Source organism: Amphiprion ocellaris, chromosome 16 (assembly GCF_022539595.1).
Source record: "Amphiprion ocellaris isolate individual 3 ecotype Okinawa chromosome 16, ASM2253959v1, whole genome shotgun sequence".
Taxonomy (NCBI): Eukaryota; Metazoa; Chordata; class Actinopteri; family Pomacentridae; genus Amphiprion; species Amphiprion ocellaris.
Window position 1 is genome coordinate 22312231 of NC_072781.1, and position 22989 is coordinate 22335219.

Consider the following 22989-nt stretch of genomic DNA (forward strand, 5'->3'; position numbering starts at 1 on the left):
CGCTTCTTAGGAAAAGTCATGAACACCAATGACTTTCATGCATGTATGAGTCATTTTACAAGAAGATAACAGAATATTGGAACAGACCGAAATCGTTGTTGAGGTTTCAGTGTTTATTGTTCAGGTCGAGATTTACGTAATGTCAGTGAACGTGACATGTTTAGTTAGCTCACCTCTGATTGGCTGAGGGTCAGCAGTAGTGTGTGTTTGCGTTGCTCCGTGCTGTGCCTGTTTGTATGTGTCAATGTCAGTGTGTGTATTTGTGTTGTTCTGTGCCGGTGTGTGTGTTGAGCGAGAGAGAGCTGGGAACAGTGGCTAATTCTGGAGCTAAGTTATAGATTATTTTTAGTTATTTGGCATTGGCTACAGCCCATAGTAGCCTGTGTGAAGGTTCAATAAACAACCAGAGAATGAGATGAAGTCTCACTCATTTATCACAGAGTCGCTACAATATGTTGCACAGTTTTTACAACTTGGCCGATGTTCGTCGGTGTGTCACCCTGTTCTGAGGGTTTTATTGTATCTAATTTCATTTGCATGGAGAAGGCTTTCCTTTTTTTCAAAGCACTGTCATCAGAAGAGTCTGACTTATGCTTGGGAGCGATAATGAAGGGCTAAAAGTTAGCAAATGTAGCACAATCCAAGGTGGCGTACAACCAGCGAATGTATGCAAAGCCATCTTATGCGTGACGAGGCATTCGTCCGCGCCGTTCGTCAACTAGTTTCACGCAACTAGTTCCAAATTAACGACAAAACGCCATATGCTAAACTGAGGACTGTCCTGTAACCAGTTCCAACGTAATGACAAAACACTGTAGGTCGATGACGTCGTAAACCGAGGACCCCCTGTACTGAGCAGGGTTATGTGCAGATGTGAACCTTTTATTAGATAGAGAAAGAAGCGTATCAGTGCACAGATTACAGCGTTCTAATATGCTTACAGTCACTCAAGTGATAACTATGTCTTTCTTGAAAAGAGGTGTATACTGTAATTGAGACAGCCCTTTCCCTTTCTAATTTCCTGGTTGTAAGTAAATCTGATCAAAAGCCTGCCTGGTTTTATCTGCTCCTGATGGGATTGTCAGTTAACGCAAACTTCCTTTCCCCAGTATTCATTCCATGCCTGCTGTAATGTTCTCCCTACTGTGCTTTGGTACTCTGAATTTTAGCCATTAGTTACATCCACAATTACATTCTTTTTGAACTGTGAAGTTAAAGCAGTCAAAAAGCATCAGCGTTTGCACAGATGTTACTGTAACTGATGCAGATGGTAATGATCATCATCTCTCCATTAATGTGGCTCTTTACAAAATCGGTCTGCGTCCTCTTTATCTGATCATTCTTAAGAAATATAAATCAGCAGACTGAGTTGTTCTGTAGACTCTGGGTTCCAGGGAATGTTCATTTGCATAGTTAGCTCGTGAACTGTAAATTGCATGAGGTGTAGTAACTATTAGATACGTACAGTTGCTCAAGAGCCATTGAGATTTTCAGTTGTACGTGGAGAGCAGTAAGGTTTCTGGCCATGAAAGCCTTGCTTGTACTTTCAGTAGTCTGGACTGATACTTAGGTTCCAGTTTTTCTGCTGGTCTTTGGCTGGGATACAGTTTTTTTTGCTAAGCTGTATTCAAAACGTGTCACTCACCTTGGCGAAATGTTGCGCTTTCTTCCATCCTCACGAAGATTTGCTGCTATTTCAGTAGTTTTGCAGTTGCATATGATGCTGTCAGCCATGTCACTTTAAATTTGAAGTGTCTTACTCATTTTTCTTTCCGCTCTTTTTGGTGGTTCTTGTCATAGCTTTTGAGCCGACTTCTTTATCAGCAATTCTACAAAGCAATGGTTTTCACCATACACAAAGCAACACCTCCCTGATGTTTTTAGCTTTACACGTTCTGGAGGCGGTTTTGCTAAAGCTCAGTTTTCAGAAGGGAAATGATGGCTGGCTTGGTGTGGAAATGGTGTAAATGTACGCAAGTGACATATTAAATAAACTGGTGCACTAGAAAAATATTCACAGGTTGTATCAGGGGAATGTCTAAATCTTTCTGTGCAGGCTGTAAAAATGTGTGCGACCGCAGCGGTAGTCACAGTCAATTACTGTCGAACATCGTTTTTGAAGCCTCACCTCGAAATTCATCAGTATTGCGTTGCCACACAGCTGGTGAGTGTGTAGTTCAGTCTCCTGCACAAAGTCACACAGTGTTAAACAGAGGAAAACTGCTTCTTGTATTCATCTCACCATTCAAGCTTTTTATCCCCTTTGGTTGTGTCTTTAAATTTTAAACACCAGTCTGAAGTTAATGTCTTGTGACACGATTTCTGCACAGCAAACATCAAGCCACTCACATGTCCCAGCCCATCACTGAGCACAGTTCTACTAGTGCTTGATGATTTACTTTGGTTCTCAGTCTGCCTTTGAGCTCAATCGTTTATTTGAAGGTTCAGTTTATTTGATTATTTTTTCAAAAAACAAAACAACTTGAAATCAACATGTACAATGTTTTTCCACCAGAGTTGCATTTACTTGACTGATGATGACTATACATACTATAGATATCAAGCAGTTTTCACAATGATTATTAGAAGAAATTTATTGCTAATGTGGTGTTCACATAAGCACATCAGATTACTTTCTCCATATGGTGAATTTTTGTTAAATTATATTAAAAAAAATGACCACAGTGTCTATTTAATGAGTAATATGTTTGACTATATTAACTTTATCTGTAGGCCCTGCTTCAAAGACACACAAAGACATTTTCCCGCAATTTCATGCAAATCCTTATTTTTTCACATGACATTGCCCGCTTTATGTACCAAACTCTCCCTGACAAACAACTTTTCAAATTTCACTTGTTTTGTAAAAAGATAAAGGACACAGGGTCACCCTAACCTAATTCTAGTCATGGAGTGATTGATTAAGAACTGGAAAGGTTTTTTCAACCATAAGAGCTGCAGTTTTAATTACAGTCTAAATATTAACAGGATGTATCTCAGCACTCAGCTCTGTGTAGTTCAGCTATGCGCCCTTGTGGTATAATTCGCTGGGCATTTTCTTGCTATCAAGGTCAGCAGTGCAGCGCTGACACTGTGAGCTGCAGTGTTACCTGTTAGCTTTTAGCCAGCTATGTGCATGATGAATGGCTCACCTCTTGGGACCTTGAACGGCTGATAGTAAGCCTGATACGCTCTTGCTGTTATGGGGCTGTGTCTGTCAGACATATCATCTACTGCCTGTACTTGTGCTGCTGTGCAGATTTTTAATGAAAAATATCTGCTTTTTAAAACTTGTCAATACTAACTTTTACCAATTTAAAATAAATGTTCCAAAAAGTGTGACTAAAAGACCATATTAGTCATTTGATTTCATATTTTCTTCCATTTGTCCATACAGACACACCCAGCATTACAGCCAAGCTGATCAATGAGCAGAAGGAGGACAAAGAGAAGAAGAATCATGAGGAGAAGGAGAAGATGAAAGCAGACAGCGGATTTCAGGACAACTACAGTGTTGTTGTGGCCTCGGGTATTTGGATCTGTTCCATACACAGCTCTTATCCAGTGACACATCGACTAATTAGCCAACTTCTGTTGGCCACTGCCCCCTTTTTACTCCCACAATCATACTTTGTGTCAATCGTTTACTAACACACAAGAGGCGCTAGTATTGTAGTGAGTAAGCTGTGACTAAATTCGAGTAAAAAAGTCACTACTTTGATGAAAACCAAATATGAACCTGTATTTCTGTAGATGAAATGAACTGGATCTTGACAGTTCCATGTTGTACATTTCTGCCATCAGGCTTAAAGTCCCAATCCAAGCGGGCTCTTTCAACTCCTCCCCGGCCTCCCTCAAGGAGGGGTCGTGTCATGAGCGACAAGTTGACTGCTTCATCTGGTGTGGACCCCTCAGCCAAAACCATCAGTGTGCCTGTCTTCCACCTCTACCACAAGTTGCTTCCAGGTACCAGATGTACACGTGACTCACTTAGTTAGAGGCTTAGTTTGTTGTGTGAATGCAGTGGCCAACCAGCCTCCCTCAGATTCATTGGTATCAGTTTGGTAGCAGCTGTGAGGTTAGCTGGCATGATTGCTGAGGAAGGAGAGAAGAGCCAGAAACATGTTGAAATATGTTTTGTTGAGTTGATAAGAAAAAAAAATATAAGGAGCAGCAGAGAAATTGGATTTTATTTATCTTTTATTTATAATATTATAAATAAGTGCTCTGTTTAATTGATTGGGTATTTGTGTTAGTTCAGTTCAGGCATCATCAAAATAATACACTTAGTTGGTGCACTTGGAAGTTGCTATTCAGTGTTTGGGGTATGTGTTAGCAGTGTATGGATTAAAGCAGAAAGACAAAATAACTGCAGTTTTCACCACAATTTTGAACAATGTTATTGCATGTTGCAGATGTTTAGATTTTTGTTGCATTTGCCCTGTCACCCTTCTAGGTCAGCCCCTCCCGTCTGAGATGACCCTTGCCCAGCTACTGACGCTTCTGTACGACCGCAAGCTGCCACAGGGCTACCAGTCCATCAACCTAACAGTTAAACTGGGGTCTAAGGTCATCTCTGACCCCGGCCTTTCAAAGACAGATTCCTTTAAGAGACTACGCACGGAGAAAGGTAATAAAATACACAGCACAACAATTCCTGAGTCCTCTATGATTTTGTGAACAAAAAAATTGGTTAAACTCTGGAAAATGTAGAAAATCTGGTCCATTCACACTGATTTTGTAGAAGTGAACCAAGAGGCGTCTGTATGAACTCATATTCACTGACAGGTAACTCATTGACTGGACATCATCAGTGTTATTCCAGTTATCGTTATGAAGTTGTAGCTGTGCTGACGCAAAGATCTGACAGAAATAGAGGATTATAACTACTGTCTTATCAAGACCACACCTGGGCCTCATATGTCACAATTATAAACAAACTAATGAAACAGAATGGAACTGAGGTGCTTTTTATTGTGACATTATAGAGCGTTATGCAATTGGTAGCTGCAACATTTCATGCGTTTTGGTGAGGAACCACCTACTTGCAGGCAGTCAGAATCACACATATGTTGTAAGACCATTTTAGTTCTAAAAAATCTTCAACTTGTTTGTAATAGCTAAACTCATAATCCACCTATTATGGGGTACTGATATGTTTTAAAGCCCCAGAAAAAATAATCCAAAGTTAATCTGGAGTTTCAGCCTATCCTCTAACTGGACCTTGACTTAGCATTGGTTTGTCAGATTACAAGGAGATGGCCTCATAATGTACATAAATTCCACATTCATCTCATTTTTTGTGTAAATCTAAGAGTCTGTTCTTGAATTTCATCACGTCATGTGTTAGTCCCACTTTGCATTCACATCACACCACGAACTGACGAACGACAAACTAAAAACTTCTCATGTTCTCAGTAGTTCTGAAACAAAAAGGCCTACAGACTGATGTTTGTTTGAGCCTATGTTGAGCCAATGTTACTCCTGTGTCTAACAATAGTGGTCGCAAACAAAATAAATGTACTGAGTATCTCTTCTCTTTGTCCCATGTAAAACCGTCTGACTAGAAGGTAATGAATGATGTTGATTTTTAGGCCCTGTTTTACTGAAGATCGTGTGGAGGGTGGAGGTCAAGTGGTTATTGCTGTCCTCCTGGGCCAAGATTTAATGGAGTTGGACTTTGGTTAGGGCTCAGCTTACATCACCTGGGCTGCTTCTTGAGCTGCATTGCATTGGGATTTTGAGGGTTTAGTGCAGCATGATAGAAGCATAATTTTAAAGCTGGGACACTGCTGAATTTTGTGCTTTATTTTGGCTCAAGAAAGTACATTTCTAGTTTAATTATTTTCAGTTTGCTGTGACTTTCTTGAATCAGATAATAAAATGAACAGTGTTACTGAAGGACAGTTAGTCAGGACAGCTGTGATAAAACTGCTGACATCCCCAAGCCATAAGACAACACTGCTGGTCCATGAAGTGGTGACTGTAGGACTGGTTATATTTAGCTATTTGATTCTGCAGACTCAAGGGTCAGGACTAGGTCAAATTAATTTTCTAGTTTGATGTCCTGTTTTGATTATGTACTGTTGAATGGGCAGAAATGCTCAGGTACATTTTGTCCTTTCGCCATGTCCTATTCAAAATCCATATTTTCCATTTTAAAACTCAAGTCTCACTGGCTTCGATGACTGTTCTGATAAATGGTTGGGTAATGCACTAACCCAAAAATGAATTCATTATCGCCACATTTTAGTTTGTATAATTTATTTAGCTTTTTTTATTCAAAAATTTTGTACTTTATCTCAGTGGACCTATTGCTGGTATGTACAACATAAATTGCCTTGCGATAGCAGAAGAGCTAACAGTAATGACTGTACTACTGTACATTTATTTTAATGTCCCTGTAAAAAATTACCAGCGAGTCTGTACCAGAATGAGAAACCCTTGCAGTGCCTTCAATGTCTGTTGCTGTGTTGTCTCATTCTGATCGTACTAGTGTAAGACGTAATTTTAAGAGCAGACCAGAGAGTGTGTGCTCTGAATATTGAGCCATCTTTGGTAACAAAATGTTTTTGATATCACTACTTTTGCTAGAACACTAATGCCAGACTACACAGTACTTCTGTCTAATGTGATGGTCATTTAGATAAGGCTATTATAGAGTCATAAAATATTCTGTCCTGACTTTGTCCAGAAACAGACCATACATTGGTCCCCAGTCAATCATAATTTGCTGCTTGTATACTATGATATTTACTGTCTTGTGTTAGGGAAAGCCTAAGAAAAGATAAATACCCGTGGACTCGCACATTGAGTCAAACCACTAGGATAGTGTGGGCATGCTATCCTTTAGGCTATCTTTTATTTTGACACATTTACAGTGGTGTATGGAAAAATGCTCTGTGCTGCTTATTTTTGCTATGGTATATGTGATGGATGCAAAATTAAGGTATAAAAACATCTAACTGAAAAGTCTTTTTCTCTTGCCATCATAAATTCCACCAGTCTCTGGTGAGCTGATAGACATTGTCTGACAATGTTCTTCCCACAAGGCAAGCATGTTTTTCAACAAATAAAGCAGCAGGGAGCCCAGCAAGTCTCAATCCTTGCCATACAAATAACCCCAATGAGTCTAAATAGAGTTCCAGTTTTAAAATTCTTTTTGCCTCCCATTTTTTCACTGTGTTTCAACTTTCTGACCAGCACAGTTTACATGCAGATACTTCCTCACCTTATTTTACATAAATGCAACATTTTTGTTATCATATTCTCGTAAAAAGGAACACAATGACTGACAATGACTTGTTATTTAGCCATAGTGTCCAGCATTTGAATCCACTTTATAATCAGTTTTTTAGTTTGCCTCACTGTGCTGCATGATTAATCTTTATTCTACCATACTCTTGAACTTGAATCTTTTTTGACCAGATGCTGAGAAATCTTCTGTTGGTTTGACCATTCATAATCCTCGAGGAAAGTGTCTTATTACTCCGCCAAGGAATGCGCCAGAGTTATGTGACAATCGGCTTATGTTTGTCCTTCCGTCTGTTAGTCTGTCTGTGCGCAGTATTACTCAAAATCAGAACAACGGTTTTGAAGGAAATTATCAGGCCAAGTCAGAAATTACGTAAGGACTACCTAATTAGATTTTGGCTGTGATGCGGTTTATAGTCTGGATCCATGGATTTGTTAAAGATTTCTATCATTGCCAGATAATGGCATGGCATCACTGTAACTATGACAACAAGTGAACGCTACGTCAGCTGCCTGCTGACGATCACATGATTGCGATCCTACTACATATCCACCGCTGCGGACTTACCGGGACTTATCCATCGGAAATGATACAGCGACTGAGCAGCCTTGGCAGAGTACTGCACTCTCTGAGTGCTTTTCTTGTTTTTCTTGTTTTTTGATGAGTAAAAGAAGCCCACTGTAAACACTCAACAGTAGGGCTCAATTATTTTCATAGGTACAGGGCGTCTCAACTTCCCCTGCTGTACTTATTGCTGTTTAGGAAAGAAGATGACATTTAGGCTTAGTTTTATAGATACTTTATGTAGCTTGCTTCTTTCCAGGCTGCAGGGAACCAGCTTTGCAGCGTCTTGGTATTTTTCAGCCTTGACATTCCTAAAATGAGCAGGAATTGACCCGCCACTTCCCATCCAATGAACATGAATAAACTCCCCCGTTCTTAAATGTGCCCACTGCCCAGGCACTAACCACTTGATGGGGTCTGTCATTATCTTTATTTAACCAATATATCCTTCCTCTCTGTGGCTGCAGAAGTCAGATAGCCTCATTATTTGAGCTGTAGAGATTAGACACCCAGCAGCACGGGAAGACTAACAAAAAACATAGATTAGTTACCCAGTGGAATCTCACCCATATCCAGGCTTTTCATCAGAGATTTATTTTGGTAGTGGATACCCCATATGCTGAATATGTTTTGTGAAACTGTTGCAGTTGTTTTAGAAAGGACTCTAACACTTATGTCATGTCTGGCATATGCTACGTATAACTACACTGTCATTCCCTGAGAAATGGCCTCAAAACTTGTTCAGATTCATCTCTCTGTCCCTGAAAACCTTTCTCTGGCTGATAAATGAAGGGTAATAGTGTTGACCCCTAATGATGAGACATTTACTTTAAATTCACTGCTCAGGCTTTCAGTAAGTGGAAAGACAGATTGCATTTACATTTCTCCTGTGTACCCACATGGGCTCACATACCAGTGTGTAACTCTGATAGGACTATTGCCATTCTGTTAAAATTTGTGCTGCTTTTAAATGCAAACATAGCTGTTAGCATCTGTTAATTTTTATAGCTTTCTGACACAGAAAACCCATCAACCATGCTGACCCAATGTAGGGATTTTTCTTGTGCGAAGGAAACGCACAACTTCTTTCATGTTTCCATTTGGAAAATTCTTGCGCTCTAATTACATACTTTTCCCTTCAACTTCCAGTGTGGCGTTTCAAGACAGGTACAAACTCATATATACGTGTTTATGTCATATATTGTAGTTTTTCAGAAGCACACTGAACTCTTAAATAAGTCAAGGAATGTCAGAAGGAAGTCACTGTTGTCTGTGCAGAAATCCTTCTAAAGAAAAGCTGAAGTATTCAGTAAGTAACCTCTGTGGTTTTCCTTGCATTTGAAAGAAGAAGACCTTACAGTGGAAGTGCTGCTTAATTATTCCTCAGGGAAATTGTTGAATGACCTTCTTGTCCTCACCTAACTGAAAAAGGTGCATTCTCAAATCCTGTTTTTGAAGTTCAGACACGTTAATCTAGAAACCCTTTTATTAAGAGTCCCAGTGACTTTTTAATTCATCACCAAGAAGAGTGTGTGATGTAGAAAAAAAAAATCCCCTGATAGACATGCAAAGAGCAGTGAATCATCGGTAATTTTCTCCTTTGAGATGATGAGTGGCTTTTTGGAAGATGACCTATCAATCAACCAGAGCTTTATGTAATCATAAATTGGCCGTTTAACAGTATGGTGTCTGTGCTGTAGGGCGGATGTGTGTTTTTTGCCTTTCACCTTTTGTGTCATTTCTCTCATCTTACTTTGTCTTCAGCGCCGTCATGTTCCAAATGTAAACAAGGGCATTAGCACAGTGCATTATCATCTGAGGATTGGGCACCCTCAGCTGCAAACATTACAATCTGTTGACAAATGAAGGGCCAGTGATGCAGTCTGTGGTGATTGGAAGCTGTTGACTTCTTCGTCTCCCTCTCTTTTCTTGTTTAGTTGTATGAAAAATGAACAAGAAATACAGGGGAAGCTCAAAATAGGACAGAACAGTTTAGGGGAAATGTGTAATTGCACTTTTATTCTGACAGATATTGCGAATGTGATTTGATGTGTGATATGTTTTTTAAAATCAAGCTTCAGTTCAGTATTAAACATGTAATAAATGTAAAACATGATTAAGAATTGCCATTAAAAGAGATGCTGCCACAGAAGGAGGGCAACTTTGTAAAACCATTGACATGACAGTTAAAATTCTGGGACAGTCGTGGTATGAAATGTCCGAGGTGTGGGTATTAAATACTGAGAGTGCAGCCTGCACCACATATACATTAACCAATGTGTGACATAAACGACCCCTGAAAATTTCAGATTAGAAAATTAGATTAAATAAAATCTAATTCAGTTAAAATACAGCATTACTGTCATTTAATAGCTACACCTATTTAAATACAGACATTTACTCATATGATGTGCATGAAGAAAATGCAGTGAAATGTTCACATGAAAGGGAGGTATTTGATGCATCATGGGACTCCACTTCTGCACAAAATGCACCAAAGGTGTCTGACTTGCAGGAATATCAAAAAATATGATGGTACAAAGCACTGCTACTGCAAATGATGCAAGACAGGAATGCTGGTCGAAAACTGGTAAACGTGTGTTAATATGCAGCACATTACTGCAGCTGCTTATTTCTGTCAGCGGCACATTAGAGCTGTTAAACTTCAAACTTTATCCTACTGGTTTCCATCATGCTTTAATACTTTGAGCACTATGTTGTATTAAAAGACCCTTAAAGGCTTAAATTTACCTTGAGGAACCCTGCAGTAACCCAAAAATGGGAATGAAAACTGCATGGTCAAACTACAGAACATATTATTTTACATATTAGATGTTAGTACTTACCCTATTCATCATAGATAGAAATAAAAGAAATTACCTTAGGTGACAATACAGTGTATACATGGCAAACGTACTTACAGTAGAAGGTGAATGCTGACAAATATGACAAACAATTATGCTTACAATTGTTCCAGATGCCAGACAGTGCATGAACATACAATAGGTCCTCTCTTTGCTATTCTTGCAGTGGATCACTGTGATATGCTGAACAGCTGTTCCGAGGACGAACCAATGACTCCCAGTGAAGAATGTCTAGATGCTGCCACTGATGAGTCCCTGCTGGAGACCAGTCCCATCCAGTCACCGCTACAGGTCTTTGCCGGCATGGGTGGCCTGGCGCTTATTGCTGAGAGGCTGCCCATGCTCTACCCTGATGTCATTCAGCAGGTGAGTATCAGCCAATCATAGACATGAATGTGCAGTCAATGTAACCAAAGGTATGTCAACATGCGTTTGGCAGAGGTTCTTATAAGTCTTACAGGAATGCACAAATCAGTTTGTCAAACAGCGGACCCTTCAACCTGTCAGAAACAAAACAACATTGGGTGTAGCTAGTAGAACGTTTTCTCATTAGTTCAATTTGTTCTTTATTGAAGAATCATTTGTAAATCAATAGAAAGAAATGCTTGTATTATGCCATATATTTTCTCTATTAGTTTTAATAGTTTGGCCCATCCAATGTTTTTATGACTTAATATGTTCTTGTTTTTATTTTGTCTGCTCCAAATTAGCATTTCATAAATAACAGGAAATGGACACTGTTATTTAAAGTGCAGCTCACACACTTATTTTTTCAAATGTGTTCAAACTGACACGAAATTTAAAGAGTGCTTTTTTTAAGGTTGATCATGAAATACTTACGTTTTTTGCTTTTTTCAGCTTTTCTGCACTTTGTTCAGTTGTCATGGAGATAGATGAGCAGATCCATTAGTATCTTTTCCTTCTTTATCGATATTGTACAAGCCAAATGAACAATTAGTTTAACAAGAAAATATTTGACAGAATAATGGCTAATGGAAGCATTGTTGGCTACATTCCCATTTTCAGCTGTATCATCTTTTTTTAAACCTACACAGAGTGAAAAGAGTGTCATGGATAAAATGTTAACTGCTAACTCGATCAGAGCAGTCTCCTTAATTACTGATCAACTCCATGTGTCATTGAAGACCGTGTAGTATGGTTAAAAACTTCACACAATTTAATTATAGTCCTTGATTTTGCTCATTACAGTGTCAAGAATGAAATTTGTTGTTTTGCTCTCATATTGTATGCTAAAATGTCTCGAAAGGTTGCCAAATGGCTTTCTCTTTGATTAAATGAAGAGTTTTTACTAGTTCTATGAATAGTTTTGTGTATTTCATTTACTGTGTGTATAGAAGCCAGCAGTGTCCCCGAGCCTTTAGGCTGAACTTTGCCACATCGTGACTCTGCAGAATTCCTGCACTTTTAATTTCACCTGTCAGCATTGTCTTGTACTTCACATCTCTCACCTTTGCTGAACCTCTGTTCTCCCGTATGGTCATTGACAGGTCAGCGCCCCAGTGGTGCCCTCTGCCACACAAGAGAAGCCCAAGGACAGCGACCAGTTTGAGTGGGTGACCATTGAGCAGTCGGGTGAGCTTGTATACGAGGCGCCGGAGTCCATCGCTGCTGAGCCACCACCCATCAACAAGCAGCAGTCACAGTCATCCTCGTCCTCATCATCCTCAGTGCAGACCATGTCGCCCATCCCTGCCCACTCGCTGGCGGCTTTTGGACTGTTCTTGCGACTGCCAGGGTATGCTGAGGTGCTGCTGAAGGAGAGGAAGCACGCCCAGTGTCTGCTGCGCCTGGTGCTGGGTGTCACAGACGATGGAGAGGGCAGTAAGTGTGGAAGCACTTTATGTCTAATGTTCACTAAGCTCACTACAGAAGTATGAAGCCTCCATTTTTGAGTAACATGCATGTTCACACAGTTCTTCACCCTGTTTTTTTTGTTTTTTTGTTTCAGACTTTCAGTTACATTTTAACTGTGCAAAAGCCCCTGTTTCTGCTCATTATCTGAAGCTTTGACTGAGATACTGAGTTTGCTTTTCAGTTTCTAGCAATTCCAGATGGGTGCTAATGTATCTTTGCCATGTTTCCTTAAAGTTATGTACAAATAGCATCGCTTTTTAATGATCTAAGATTTATTCAATTCATTAAGTAGGCATACACACTTACTGATTTTCTTTTTCATGACTTACCTAATGCTGTGAACCATCGTCCGAAAGTTGTCATTTGTAATTGTCAATTACGCCCTCTGAAGCCATTTGTAGAATAATGTTGTTTGTTAGTGCTGAAAAAGTTGTATAAATTTACATTTTATTATATTTTTTTCAATAATTTTTTTAGCTTAATGCAATGGCAGAGTGGCATTTTGTCTCTTTTATTTAGTCCCGTACTTTTACACCAGTCATTTTTCAAAAGAAAATCAAACAAATGCCTCTTAAACCCGAAACTGTGCAAAATGCTTGTGGTTTCGTGATTTAAATGTCTGCTTTGACATTCTCGTAGGTCATATTCTGCAGTCTCCATCAGCCAACGTGTTGCCCACGCTGCCATTCCATGTCCTGCGAGCGTTGTTCAGCAGCACTCCTCTGACCACTGATGACGGCGTACTGCTACGCCGCATGGCTCTGGAGATCGGCGCTATCCACCTCATCCTGGCCTGTTTGTCAGCTCTTAGCCACCATGCGCCTCGCAACCCCAACGCCAGCACCAGTGTCTCAGAGGTAACACACACACACACACACACACACACACACACACACACACACACACACACAAACACACACACACATGCACAAACCCACTCTGTGATACTTTTGGAACCCTCAGCTATCCCTTTAAAGTTAAAATATTTCCGTAGAGATGCAGACCTGTACGACCTGTATTTCTGAGATGTTTAGATATTCCACGCTACGTTTTGAATACTTTTGATGTGTTGCCCAGCTTATTTTACTAAACAACTATAGCAGACCTTTAATAGCATCATAGAGCTTTAACCCTCTGAACCCCAAGCACTTTCATTTTTTGCTTCTGTCACATTTTTCCTCCCTGTAGAGTCAATTTTCACCAAACTATAAAGCCCTGCATCTCTGTGGAAACAGCACAACCAACAACAAAGTGACAGTACGATAAATCATTACAATGGACGATAATTTCACATACTAATAATTTCAATTTCCTGCTCATTTTTTTCATTTGTTTGCATCCCTGTCCCCTCTGTTAGAAGGGCCAAGAATTTTTGTTGCATTACTGTTTGTGGCAGCTGAGGGAGTAATGGCCTCTTGGTTTTAAAGGAGTCACGGAGAATAAATGATTTGGATGAAATATCCTGATAAAGTGAGAGTTGAATGTTTTTTCCAATGAAACTTCAAGCTACACACGAGTAGTTCAAGGACCATCATTATAAATTATACATTTCTGCTTATTTTTACAGTTTCCATCCATCCATTATCTATACACCGCTTAATCCTCACTAGGGTCGCGGGGGGGGGGCTGGAGTCTATCCCAGCTGACTCGGGCGAAGGCAGGGGACACCCTAGACAGGTCGCCAGTCTGTCACAGGGCTACATATATAGACAAACAAGCACTCACACATTCACACCTACGGGCAATTTAGAATAATCAATTAACCTCAGCATATTTTTGGACTGTGGGAGGAAGCCGGAGTACCCGGAGAAAACCCACACATGCACAGGGAGAACATGCAAACTTTTACAGTTTCCTTCAATGAAAAAAGTTATTGTTTTTTCAATAGAAAATAAATTGTCTTTCAAACAGCTTTGGGGTTTAGAGCATTAATGAGTTAGATATATTTAGTTTGGGAGTGATCACAGGTTCATGTCTAATATTGATGTCCTACATCATGCCTTACACCTTTTTACAAGCCTCCGACTTGATAAAGAAAATGAAAACACAGATCATGGGGCCGATTACTAGAATGTGAGTCAAAGACTTGTCACTCTGACGGTGGCTGTCCGTGAGCCCCTTCCATCTATGTGCTGAGATGTGAAAACAGGTGCGAGATAAGATAGACACCCACTATATTGAATATGAAAAAGAGACATGTGCATCTCAGAAAATATCCACTCTTACCTTTGGTGTTATTGTTGATTTTCATATATATTGACTCATAAGATTCCATGTTTTTACTCCCTGTGCTTATTCAGAGCATGCTTTGACCTTTTAAGGACAATATTGGTAATTTATACACTTAATGCAGTGTTTCTCAAATAGTGGGGCGCGCCCTCCTGGGGGGGCGCGGGTGACTGGGAGGAACAGGTCCGTCAACACGGAACCAATTAGCTGAACTATTGTTTTAACATCGACCTGTTTTTGGCAGCGTACAACAATACTGAAATCGCGCTGGCCCATAGACTGTATATGCGCTGGCCGTTTGGACTCGGAAGTACAGACTCCCGAGAACGGGAGAACGCATCGTCAATGTGCAGTCAGAACACCAGCGTACTTGATCACGTCACGTACTCGGCTCATCTACTCCGATTATTTTTACCAGCGATGTCAAACATACGGCCCACGGACCAAAACCGGCCCACCAGATGGTCCATTTCGGCCCGCGGGACGACTCTACAAAGGATACAAATTACAACAACATTAACTGCAAAATGTAAATTTGTAAAACTTTAAATTTAAAATAATTTCTAGACCATGACAAGTTGTTTTGATCATGACGTAAAATACTAGACTGTTCAGTTCCAGATACCTGTGACTGAATGTTTTGTGTTTTTGTAGATAAACTGTGATCTGGCAGTTACAATTGATGTGTAAATGATGAACTGAGGAATAATAGGCTACTGTTGAAATTGAACTTGTTTTCCTTAAGAAATTTCAGGTTCATAATGTTTTGTAAAAAGATACTTCATTAAATGTGAACATTTTCAGAATGTGCTTTTTTTTTCAACTAAAACAAAGGGGGAAAGTTGGAATTGTGGTTATTTATAGGTTATTATGCTGTGATTTTACTGGTGGGGCCCACTGGAGATGATATTGGGCTTTATGTGGCACTTGGACCAAAATGAGTTTGACATCCCTGATCTTTACTGTGAAAAACAACAAAATGGAATCAGATAAAATAACACAGCCTCGCATATTCATGTTTTCACAGAACCACTGACTTAATGCCATGATAAAACAGAGATAATGTTCAGTGCCGAATTTCAGCTATCATTATTCAAGGGAAAAAATGTGCAGTTAACATCCGTGCATCCATCCATCTATTATCTATACACTGCTTAATCCTCATTAGGGTCGCTGGGGGGCTGGAGTCTGTCCCAGCTGACTTACGGCTTACAGCTACGTGTCCACAGGGCCGATTTTTTTTTCGTATTGAAACACACCGCATCTGAATATCGCCCGCTTGGTGGGCGTGCTCTAGTGGGTCACTAGGTGGTCACATGACAACCCATCGGATCTTCAGTTCAATAGATGGTAGATACATTGGACCAACATAGTGGCTCGGTCGCAAACTTTCTCTTTTTATGTTTTATGAAAACAGTTCTGCAAAAAGTATTTCTGAAAGCATTTGAAGTGAGAAAAAGGCTGTGCAGTTATTGAATCTGTCATTGTTTTAGTTCACGTTTAACGAAAGTTTCGCGATGCATCAGACCTCTGCTCCCTGCACCTCAATTGCATAAAGTAGAAATGAAACTGCTTTATGCAAATAACCTTTGAGGCAACGTGTCGCAGCGCAGCTCGAACTGCACCGCAACGCAACCGACATGCAATGTGGTGCGTTTCACAGAGACGTAATGAATGGAATGTGAGAAATTGACGGATTGTGTGGACTCATAACTTTAGGGTGAAGGCAGGGGACACAACAATCAACAGTCTATCACAGGGCTACATATAGAGACAAAGATTCACACTCACATTCACACCCATGAACAATTTAGAATTATCAGTTGACCTCATTAACCTGGGAGGAAGCCGGAGAAATCCCACAAATGCTCAGGGAGAACATGCAAACTCCATGCAGAAAGATCCCACCAGGGATCTTCTGACTGCAAGGCGAAGGTGCTAACCACTGACCACTGTGCAGCCCAGCAGTTAACATGGAAATATCATTTGTATAAATGATATAACTTGCATGTATTGAAGGTAATTGTGTATGTGTTGGCAGCCACAGATTTCCAGTTGTCATGGCGGCGGGACCAGTGAAGAGCAGCAGCTGTACTGGGCTAAAGGAACTGGTTTTGGTACTGGATCTACAGCGTCAGGCTGGGACGTAGAGCAAGCTCTCACCAAACAACGGCTGGAAGAGGAGCATGTCACATGTCTCCTTCAGGTGACTTACCCTAATCAACATCTCATCATTTCTAACCCAACGTTTTAGAAATACGCTGGCATTAGAAAGTCTGCCTCCGTTAAACACATATCAGCATGGTCTCATGTTTTTGAGAGCAGCTGGGATTGACTAGGACAGCATTCCTGTGGCATTTGTAAGAGGCCTGCTTTTGCAGTTCATTCAACTGTTAATAGATAATGCAGCAGATTATAAAGAAAATTGCCCAGTTTTTGCATCCCTAGCATACTTCTGCAAATTATGCTCTCCTTTTACGACACCAGTTTGACAGCGGATGTAAACAAAAAACGTGGCTTTGGTTCATGCCATTACGAATCAGTTAAGATTCGTAATGGCATGTATCTTCATATGTATCTTCGTATCTTCATTAGCCTCGATCCCAATTTTTGGAATCAGCTTCGGACATCCCTAACAGAATAATATACATTAAAAATCATATGCCAGATATTTGGTTTTGTCCTGTTTTGTATGTATAGAACATTTTAGTGCCCTGCTATATGCTTCTCTGCCATACATAAAGAAGTTTTGAGTATTTTGCAGAAGACGGGCAGCTTAAGCAAACTTATTAACTTATGTTGCTTTTCTTATGACTTTGACCATGATCCAAGCCCTGAGCAACATTGATTTTCCATACAACAGGAACCGTGATGATGTGCTGGAGGTTTAAGGTTCACCCAAGTGATAATTCCGGCAGCTAATATTGGTTTTGTTTAGTCTTTTAACAAAAATGTGTTTTATTTTTTGTTGAATTTGAACCCTTTTGTTGTTGCTTCAGTCACATTTTCTTAGTGACATTTTGTTCTATATTTGCATTTTTAATGTGACTACAGCTGTTGCCATAGTTGTATATATTCACACAATTAGATTAAAGGAATCACAAAAAACAATCATACATTTTGTTTCTTTCATATACTTACTATAGGTCTTCTGTATATACACACAGCAGCTCAAGTTTTCCCAGTGCCATATCCTCTTACCTTCTTATGAGTGACTACACTTGACTGCAGCTGCTGACTTCTGTGAGACAATTTAAATAGGGCCCATTTTGAAACACTACAGTTGAAAAATCTGAGGGGCTCAGAAAAGATCTGAAAAAGTAAATCATTGATTTGAACAAGTCAACAAAGTCACTTGGAGCCATTTCAGAGATGCGTCAGTTCTCAAAATCATCTGTGCAGAAATGTAAATATAAAGTGCATGGCACAGTTGTGTCACTGTCAGTCAGGAAGAAAATGTAAGCTATCACCTGCTGCTGAGACAATTGGTCAGGATGGTCAAGAGTCAACTAAGACTGGCTTTTCCAAAATTCAGACTCAAACAACATTAAGAATCAGTGTTCATAGATGCACCAAGAAGCTTTCCAGGAGCTTGTGGACGGCTACCAAAAGCACTTCATTGAGGTGAAAATGGCCAAGGGGCATTCAACCAAAATTTACAATTGTATGTATTTTTTTTTTTTTTAAACCACAAGACACGTAATAAATCACTGAAAGAACCAAAGTGCATTATTGTTTTTGTGCATTTGTTCAAATCACTCCATCATAAAAAAACTAATGGTAGTAGAGTTATTGGAAACTCCACACTGCCACGATATACATGGTCTTTACAAGTGTATGTTTGTTTACGACTGTACTTGAAGACATCATGTGGTCAAGGGACAGGATCATTCAGTTTGGCCCTCCTCCAGAGCAGTTCGCACGGAGCATGTACTTGTGTCTTTTTAAGAGAAGTGGACAAGTTTTATTAGTACATCCTCTGATGTCTACATCTTTTTTTTGGTCTCCAGGTCTTGGCAAGCTACATTAACCCAGGGGGCTCCAGCAGCTGTCACAGTGGTGACGCCTCTTCCACAGACAGCAGAACCCACAACAGCTCAGCATTGCCAGCAGTGCTGCAGGAGCTACTAAGCCAGTCCTGCCTCATCCCCGCCATGTCCTCCTACCTTCGCAATGACTCAGGTAGGCCCCATGTCTTTATCAATGAAGAATATGACACACGAAGGAAATGATGTAGCCTTGTGACATATAGCAAGGCAGAGAAAGGGAAAGTAGCGTGTACATACCAGTGTTTGTAAATCATTTCCTGTGGTTCGTCCTTTGTTCAGATGACTTGATCCGCTGCTGTTTGTCAGATTTTCTTCTTTTTGTCGGTGGATTCTGACTCATGATGTGAAGTGCAGCCCAGTGGTGGCCTTTGTTGCCTAGATAGTGGGTTTGGATGACTGCAGTCTTTCATCTCAGCTAACTGCAGGCTAAAGTTATTGCAGTGTAACTACCATCTAGTTCTGAAGGGGAGGTTGTCTGTGTGTGTGTTCCTGTGTGTTGTGAATATGGGTGTGGGCTGGTGATGGTGTACTTGTGCTAAATGAAACAGCAGATGGAGCTGCAGATACTTGGATTGAAACTGAGCTGGTGTTATGTCTTACCATTAAATCTCACAGAAGTCCCAGTGGTATAAGTTTAATGAGTCCAGGCTTGTCAGAGGCACCATCCACTCAAAATGTTGTTTTCATACTCAAGAATGAAAGGCCTGGTTCTTTTGCCTTGATTAGTTCTTCTCATGTCTTAGTATTCTTGTAATTAATGTTCAGCAAATTGGATCAAAGTGGATTAAAATGTTTCTTCAGAGGGATATAGGGGTTTCTCCTTGTGGGTTTGATAAGAGCCCGTCTCCTTTGGTGCAGTATAATATAACACTGGTATAGTGTAATGCTGCATTAAATGCTGTGTAGGTGTAATAGGTTTGGTGCAGCTGAAACCCGTTATATTGTGCACACTCTCAGGTAATCCCTGTCACTTCAGTCTGCTTTTCAGTCAGACTTCTGGGTGAGCAATGAGCCTTCAGCAGAACTGTTCATACGTGGCAGGCTGCAGCACCGTTCAGGTCAGGTCAGTCCATTGCTTATATCCTGTCTGGGTTCCTCGAGGGACTTGCTGGTTATTAGTGCTGGACTGACCCTTTGTAGCCTGGCTGCAGTCAGGCTTCAAGCAGTTTTCTTCACTTGTGCCACGCTTGATGACCATTTTTACACTTAAACCACAGAGTGAGAAAAGTAACAAATGGAAAACAGTTCTTTAGTGTATTTGTAGGAAGACTGAGCCATATGGCCAAGCCAATACAATCTAACATGATACTGGGAATAAATATTTTTATTTTTTCTAAAAAGCAGACCTTGAGTCTTGTGTTGAATCTAAATGGCTGAAACTTCTATCTTTTTTAGAAAAAAAACATTTGTAGGGTCACTTTCTGTCTGTTTCTCTTCCATATAGTAACCAACCAATTACAGTAGTCATATAAATTTACATACAAACATGCTAACTCATTAACACACAACCTGTAACAGTTATGTCTATAACTAACTCTGAATAATGTCCAAATAAATAATTTGCACAGGAACTTAATTATTTGTTTTCATTGCAACAGCAGCTATGAGTTTCTCGCCAAGAAAATGTAGTGCTGCCCTTGAATGTACAAAATATCCTGTAATGTGTACACAATCCAATGCAGCTGTCCTATCAAGTTTCTAAAGGGTGATTAGCAGTAGTTTTGATGTTATAGCATTAGACTGTATAATACTTTGAAGTGCTATTCACTTAGTTTAGATTATTATTATTATTATTATTATTATTATTATTATTATTAATAATAATAATAATAATAATAATAATAATAATAATAATAATAATAATAATAATAATAATAAATGAAAGTTTCCTTCATAAAAAAAGAAGCCTCAAACATAGAGATTTCCTGGCTTTCACCACAGAGCAGCGACGGCTGTGATGAATCAGCAATGAAATCCCAGTGCAGCCATTACCCAGAGAACCAGACACGGTTCCAGCTGCTTACATTTTGTTTGATCAGGCCTGTTTTCGTGTTGAGTTTGGATAGAGCAGATCTCATGCAGTGAGAAACATAAAGATTGTATCATCAGTGGTTCTGCATCCCTGTTTGCATTGTGTGCCGTAGCTTATCAGCTCAGAGCCAGTTTTAGCTGTGTGTGTGCCACCTCTTTGTGCCTAATGCTGCTGGGTGTTTTTCTTTGCAGGAGTATCTCTATGCATGTATGTGGCGTGTGTTAATGCGCCTCTAGACTCATAATTTAATAACAGCTGATAAAAAGCATTGCGAGTGTTGTAATTGCTCCTGATGATCTGTTAAATACCCCTGACACTTACATGCATATGTGGGTGTGTGAAATTTTATGAGTTGACTGCTCATTGTTTGATTAGGTTTCACCATATGTTCTGTTGAAGTATAATGTTTACAATGGCACATTTGCCTTTTAAAATCTATGTATTTATTACCAGTATAATAACAATGTACTGTGCTAACTAGCCATTGCACATTACTAATTGAAGCAGCGGTGCATCAAGTCAAATGGGAGCTAGGGGCCCTGAGACCCTTCTATATGAGAGCTAGCTGCACAGGAGGTCTAAGCGGTCTAAATGTCAACAAGAGATACCTGTAATGAACAGCTAGGACACTCAAGAGACCTCCTGTTCTCTCAAGATATTGTCTCTGCTCTGTTTATTGCATAGCAAGACAGAAGATGAACAACTTTCAGGAAAGTCTCACCTAACTGAGCTTGTGCTTCTTCAAATCTGTCTGCGTGGCATCATCTTCACTTGTTTCAGTATGTACAGTATGTCAGTCTTTACCATCATGTTGTCCTTGCTTTAAGCACAAGCCCCTCTCAGATATGGGACATTGCTGGCTTCATCAGTCCATTAAAGTAATGGTTTTCTGTCGATCAGACGTTGGTCACTTTTCTGATAATGTTCCTCGTGCCTACATTCAGACATACCCCCCATGCAGTATTTGTAATTCAGTCTAGTCAATACAGCAAGTGATGTATAATACATAATAATGCACTAACAGACTAAAACTAAACTAAAAATCACTGATTAAAGTGTCCATAAAACAACATCATAGTTTATCTCTGATTTTTAACAGCAAGTATACACTTTGTGAGTTCCAACTGTAGGTTAACATAATTTATCATATTGTTCAAGTAGTACTGATTAGTCAGTGAATAGAAAATTAAATACACTGATTTTTTTTATTGATTCATTGTTCAGATTTTTTTTCTAACAAAATTTCCAAATAGTCATTGTCTCACAAAGTATTCACAAATCAAATTTTGCTGTCCTTTCTCTGTTTTGTATAATTTTCCGTCAAGTAGTTACTGAAGCTTTGTCCAAGCTTGTGGAGTCAGTACTACGTTGTGGAAGATGACATGCAATTTCTTCAATCCATAGACCAGACCGTATTTATACATAATACCTGTGCTATGAGGCAACACGTTGGCAGTGTTGGCATTTTGTTTTGAGCAAACCTGCTCTTGGAATTAGGTTAGGACTGACCACTATGTCCTGTTCATTATTCAGAGTAAACATTGTGAAAAAGCCTTTCTTGAATACCAATTGATGTTTGTTCTGCAAAGTAAAGCATCTATGTTTGTTTAGAGTTCCACTAATCACTATTTTATATTAAGAATGAATCTGATCACTGATGCATTGTTTTTTTGATTACTAATCTGATTCACTGTTAAAACTGACTTGATGAACTACTAAGGCCACAGACATACAGGATGCTTTACTCTCACATATATCGTTAATTAGTGTGAGAGATGGAGCACTTACTTCATCTTAAAATATTCAGCTTTTGTCTCATGATAGTCCAAAACACAAAGCACACTGTGTATTGTAGAGATTAAACATATACTGACTAAACAGTTCAGAAAATCAATTTAGCATGTTTGCACAGAAATACACTTTATGTCACTGGGTTTGTGTCTTCAGTACTTCAGAAGATACTCCACAGCACAGTTTCCTGTAAGCAGAAAAATTATATAACACATCAGCCACAGTTCAAGAAAACAAAAATGAAGATCAGGATTTTAAACAGACAGTTAATTATTACATTTTCAGATTTTTTTTTTTGTCTATTAGAACCAGAAATAATGAGCCCTAAAT

The 22989-nt window shown here is 39.5% G+C and overlaps 1 protein-coding gene across 10 annotated transcripts in view; it reads left to right on the top strand.

Moving 5' to 3' along the window:
- birc6 (baculoviral IAP repeat containing 6) overlaps positions 1-22989 on the top strand; it is a 134677-nt gene that overhangs the window by 62236 nt on the left and 49452 nt on the right. For 7 of the 10 annotated variants that reach the window (XM_023296605.3, XM_035942151.2, XM_035942145.2 and 4 more), the window contains exons 57-64: positions 3398-3529; positions 3805-3966; positions 4457-4630; positions 10826-11049; positions 12192-12525; positions 13198-13415; positions 16829-16993; positions 18798-18969. In XM_023296605.3, the coding sequence (XP_023152373.2) occupies positions 3398-3529; positions 3805-3966; positions 4457-4630; positions 10826-11049; positions 12192-12525; positions 13198-13415; positions 16829-16993; positions 18798-18969 (1581 nt within the window). The remainder of the gene's footprint in view (positions 1-3397; positions 3530-3804; positions 3967-4456; positions 4631-10825; positions 11050-12191; positions 12526-13197; positions 13416-16828; positions 16994-18797; positions 18970-22989) is intronic. The other 3 variants (XM_023296620.3, XM_023296637.3, XM_023296628.3) reach the window with 1 other exon arrangement.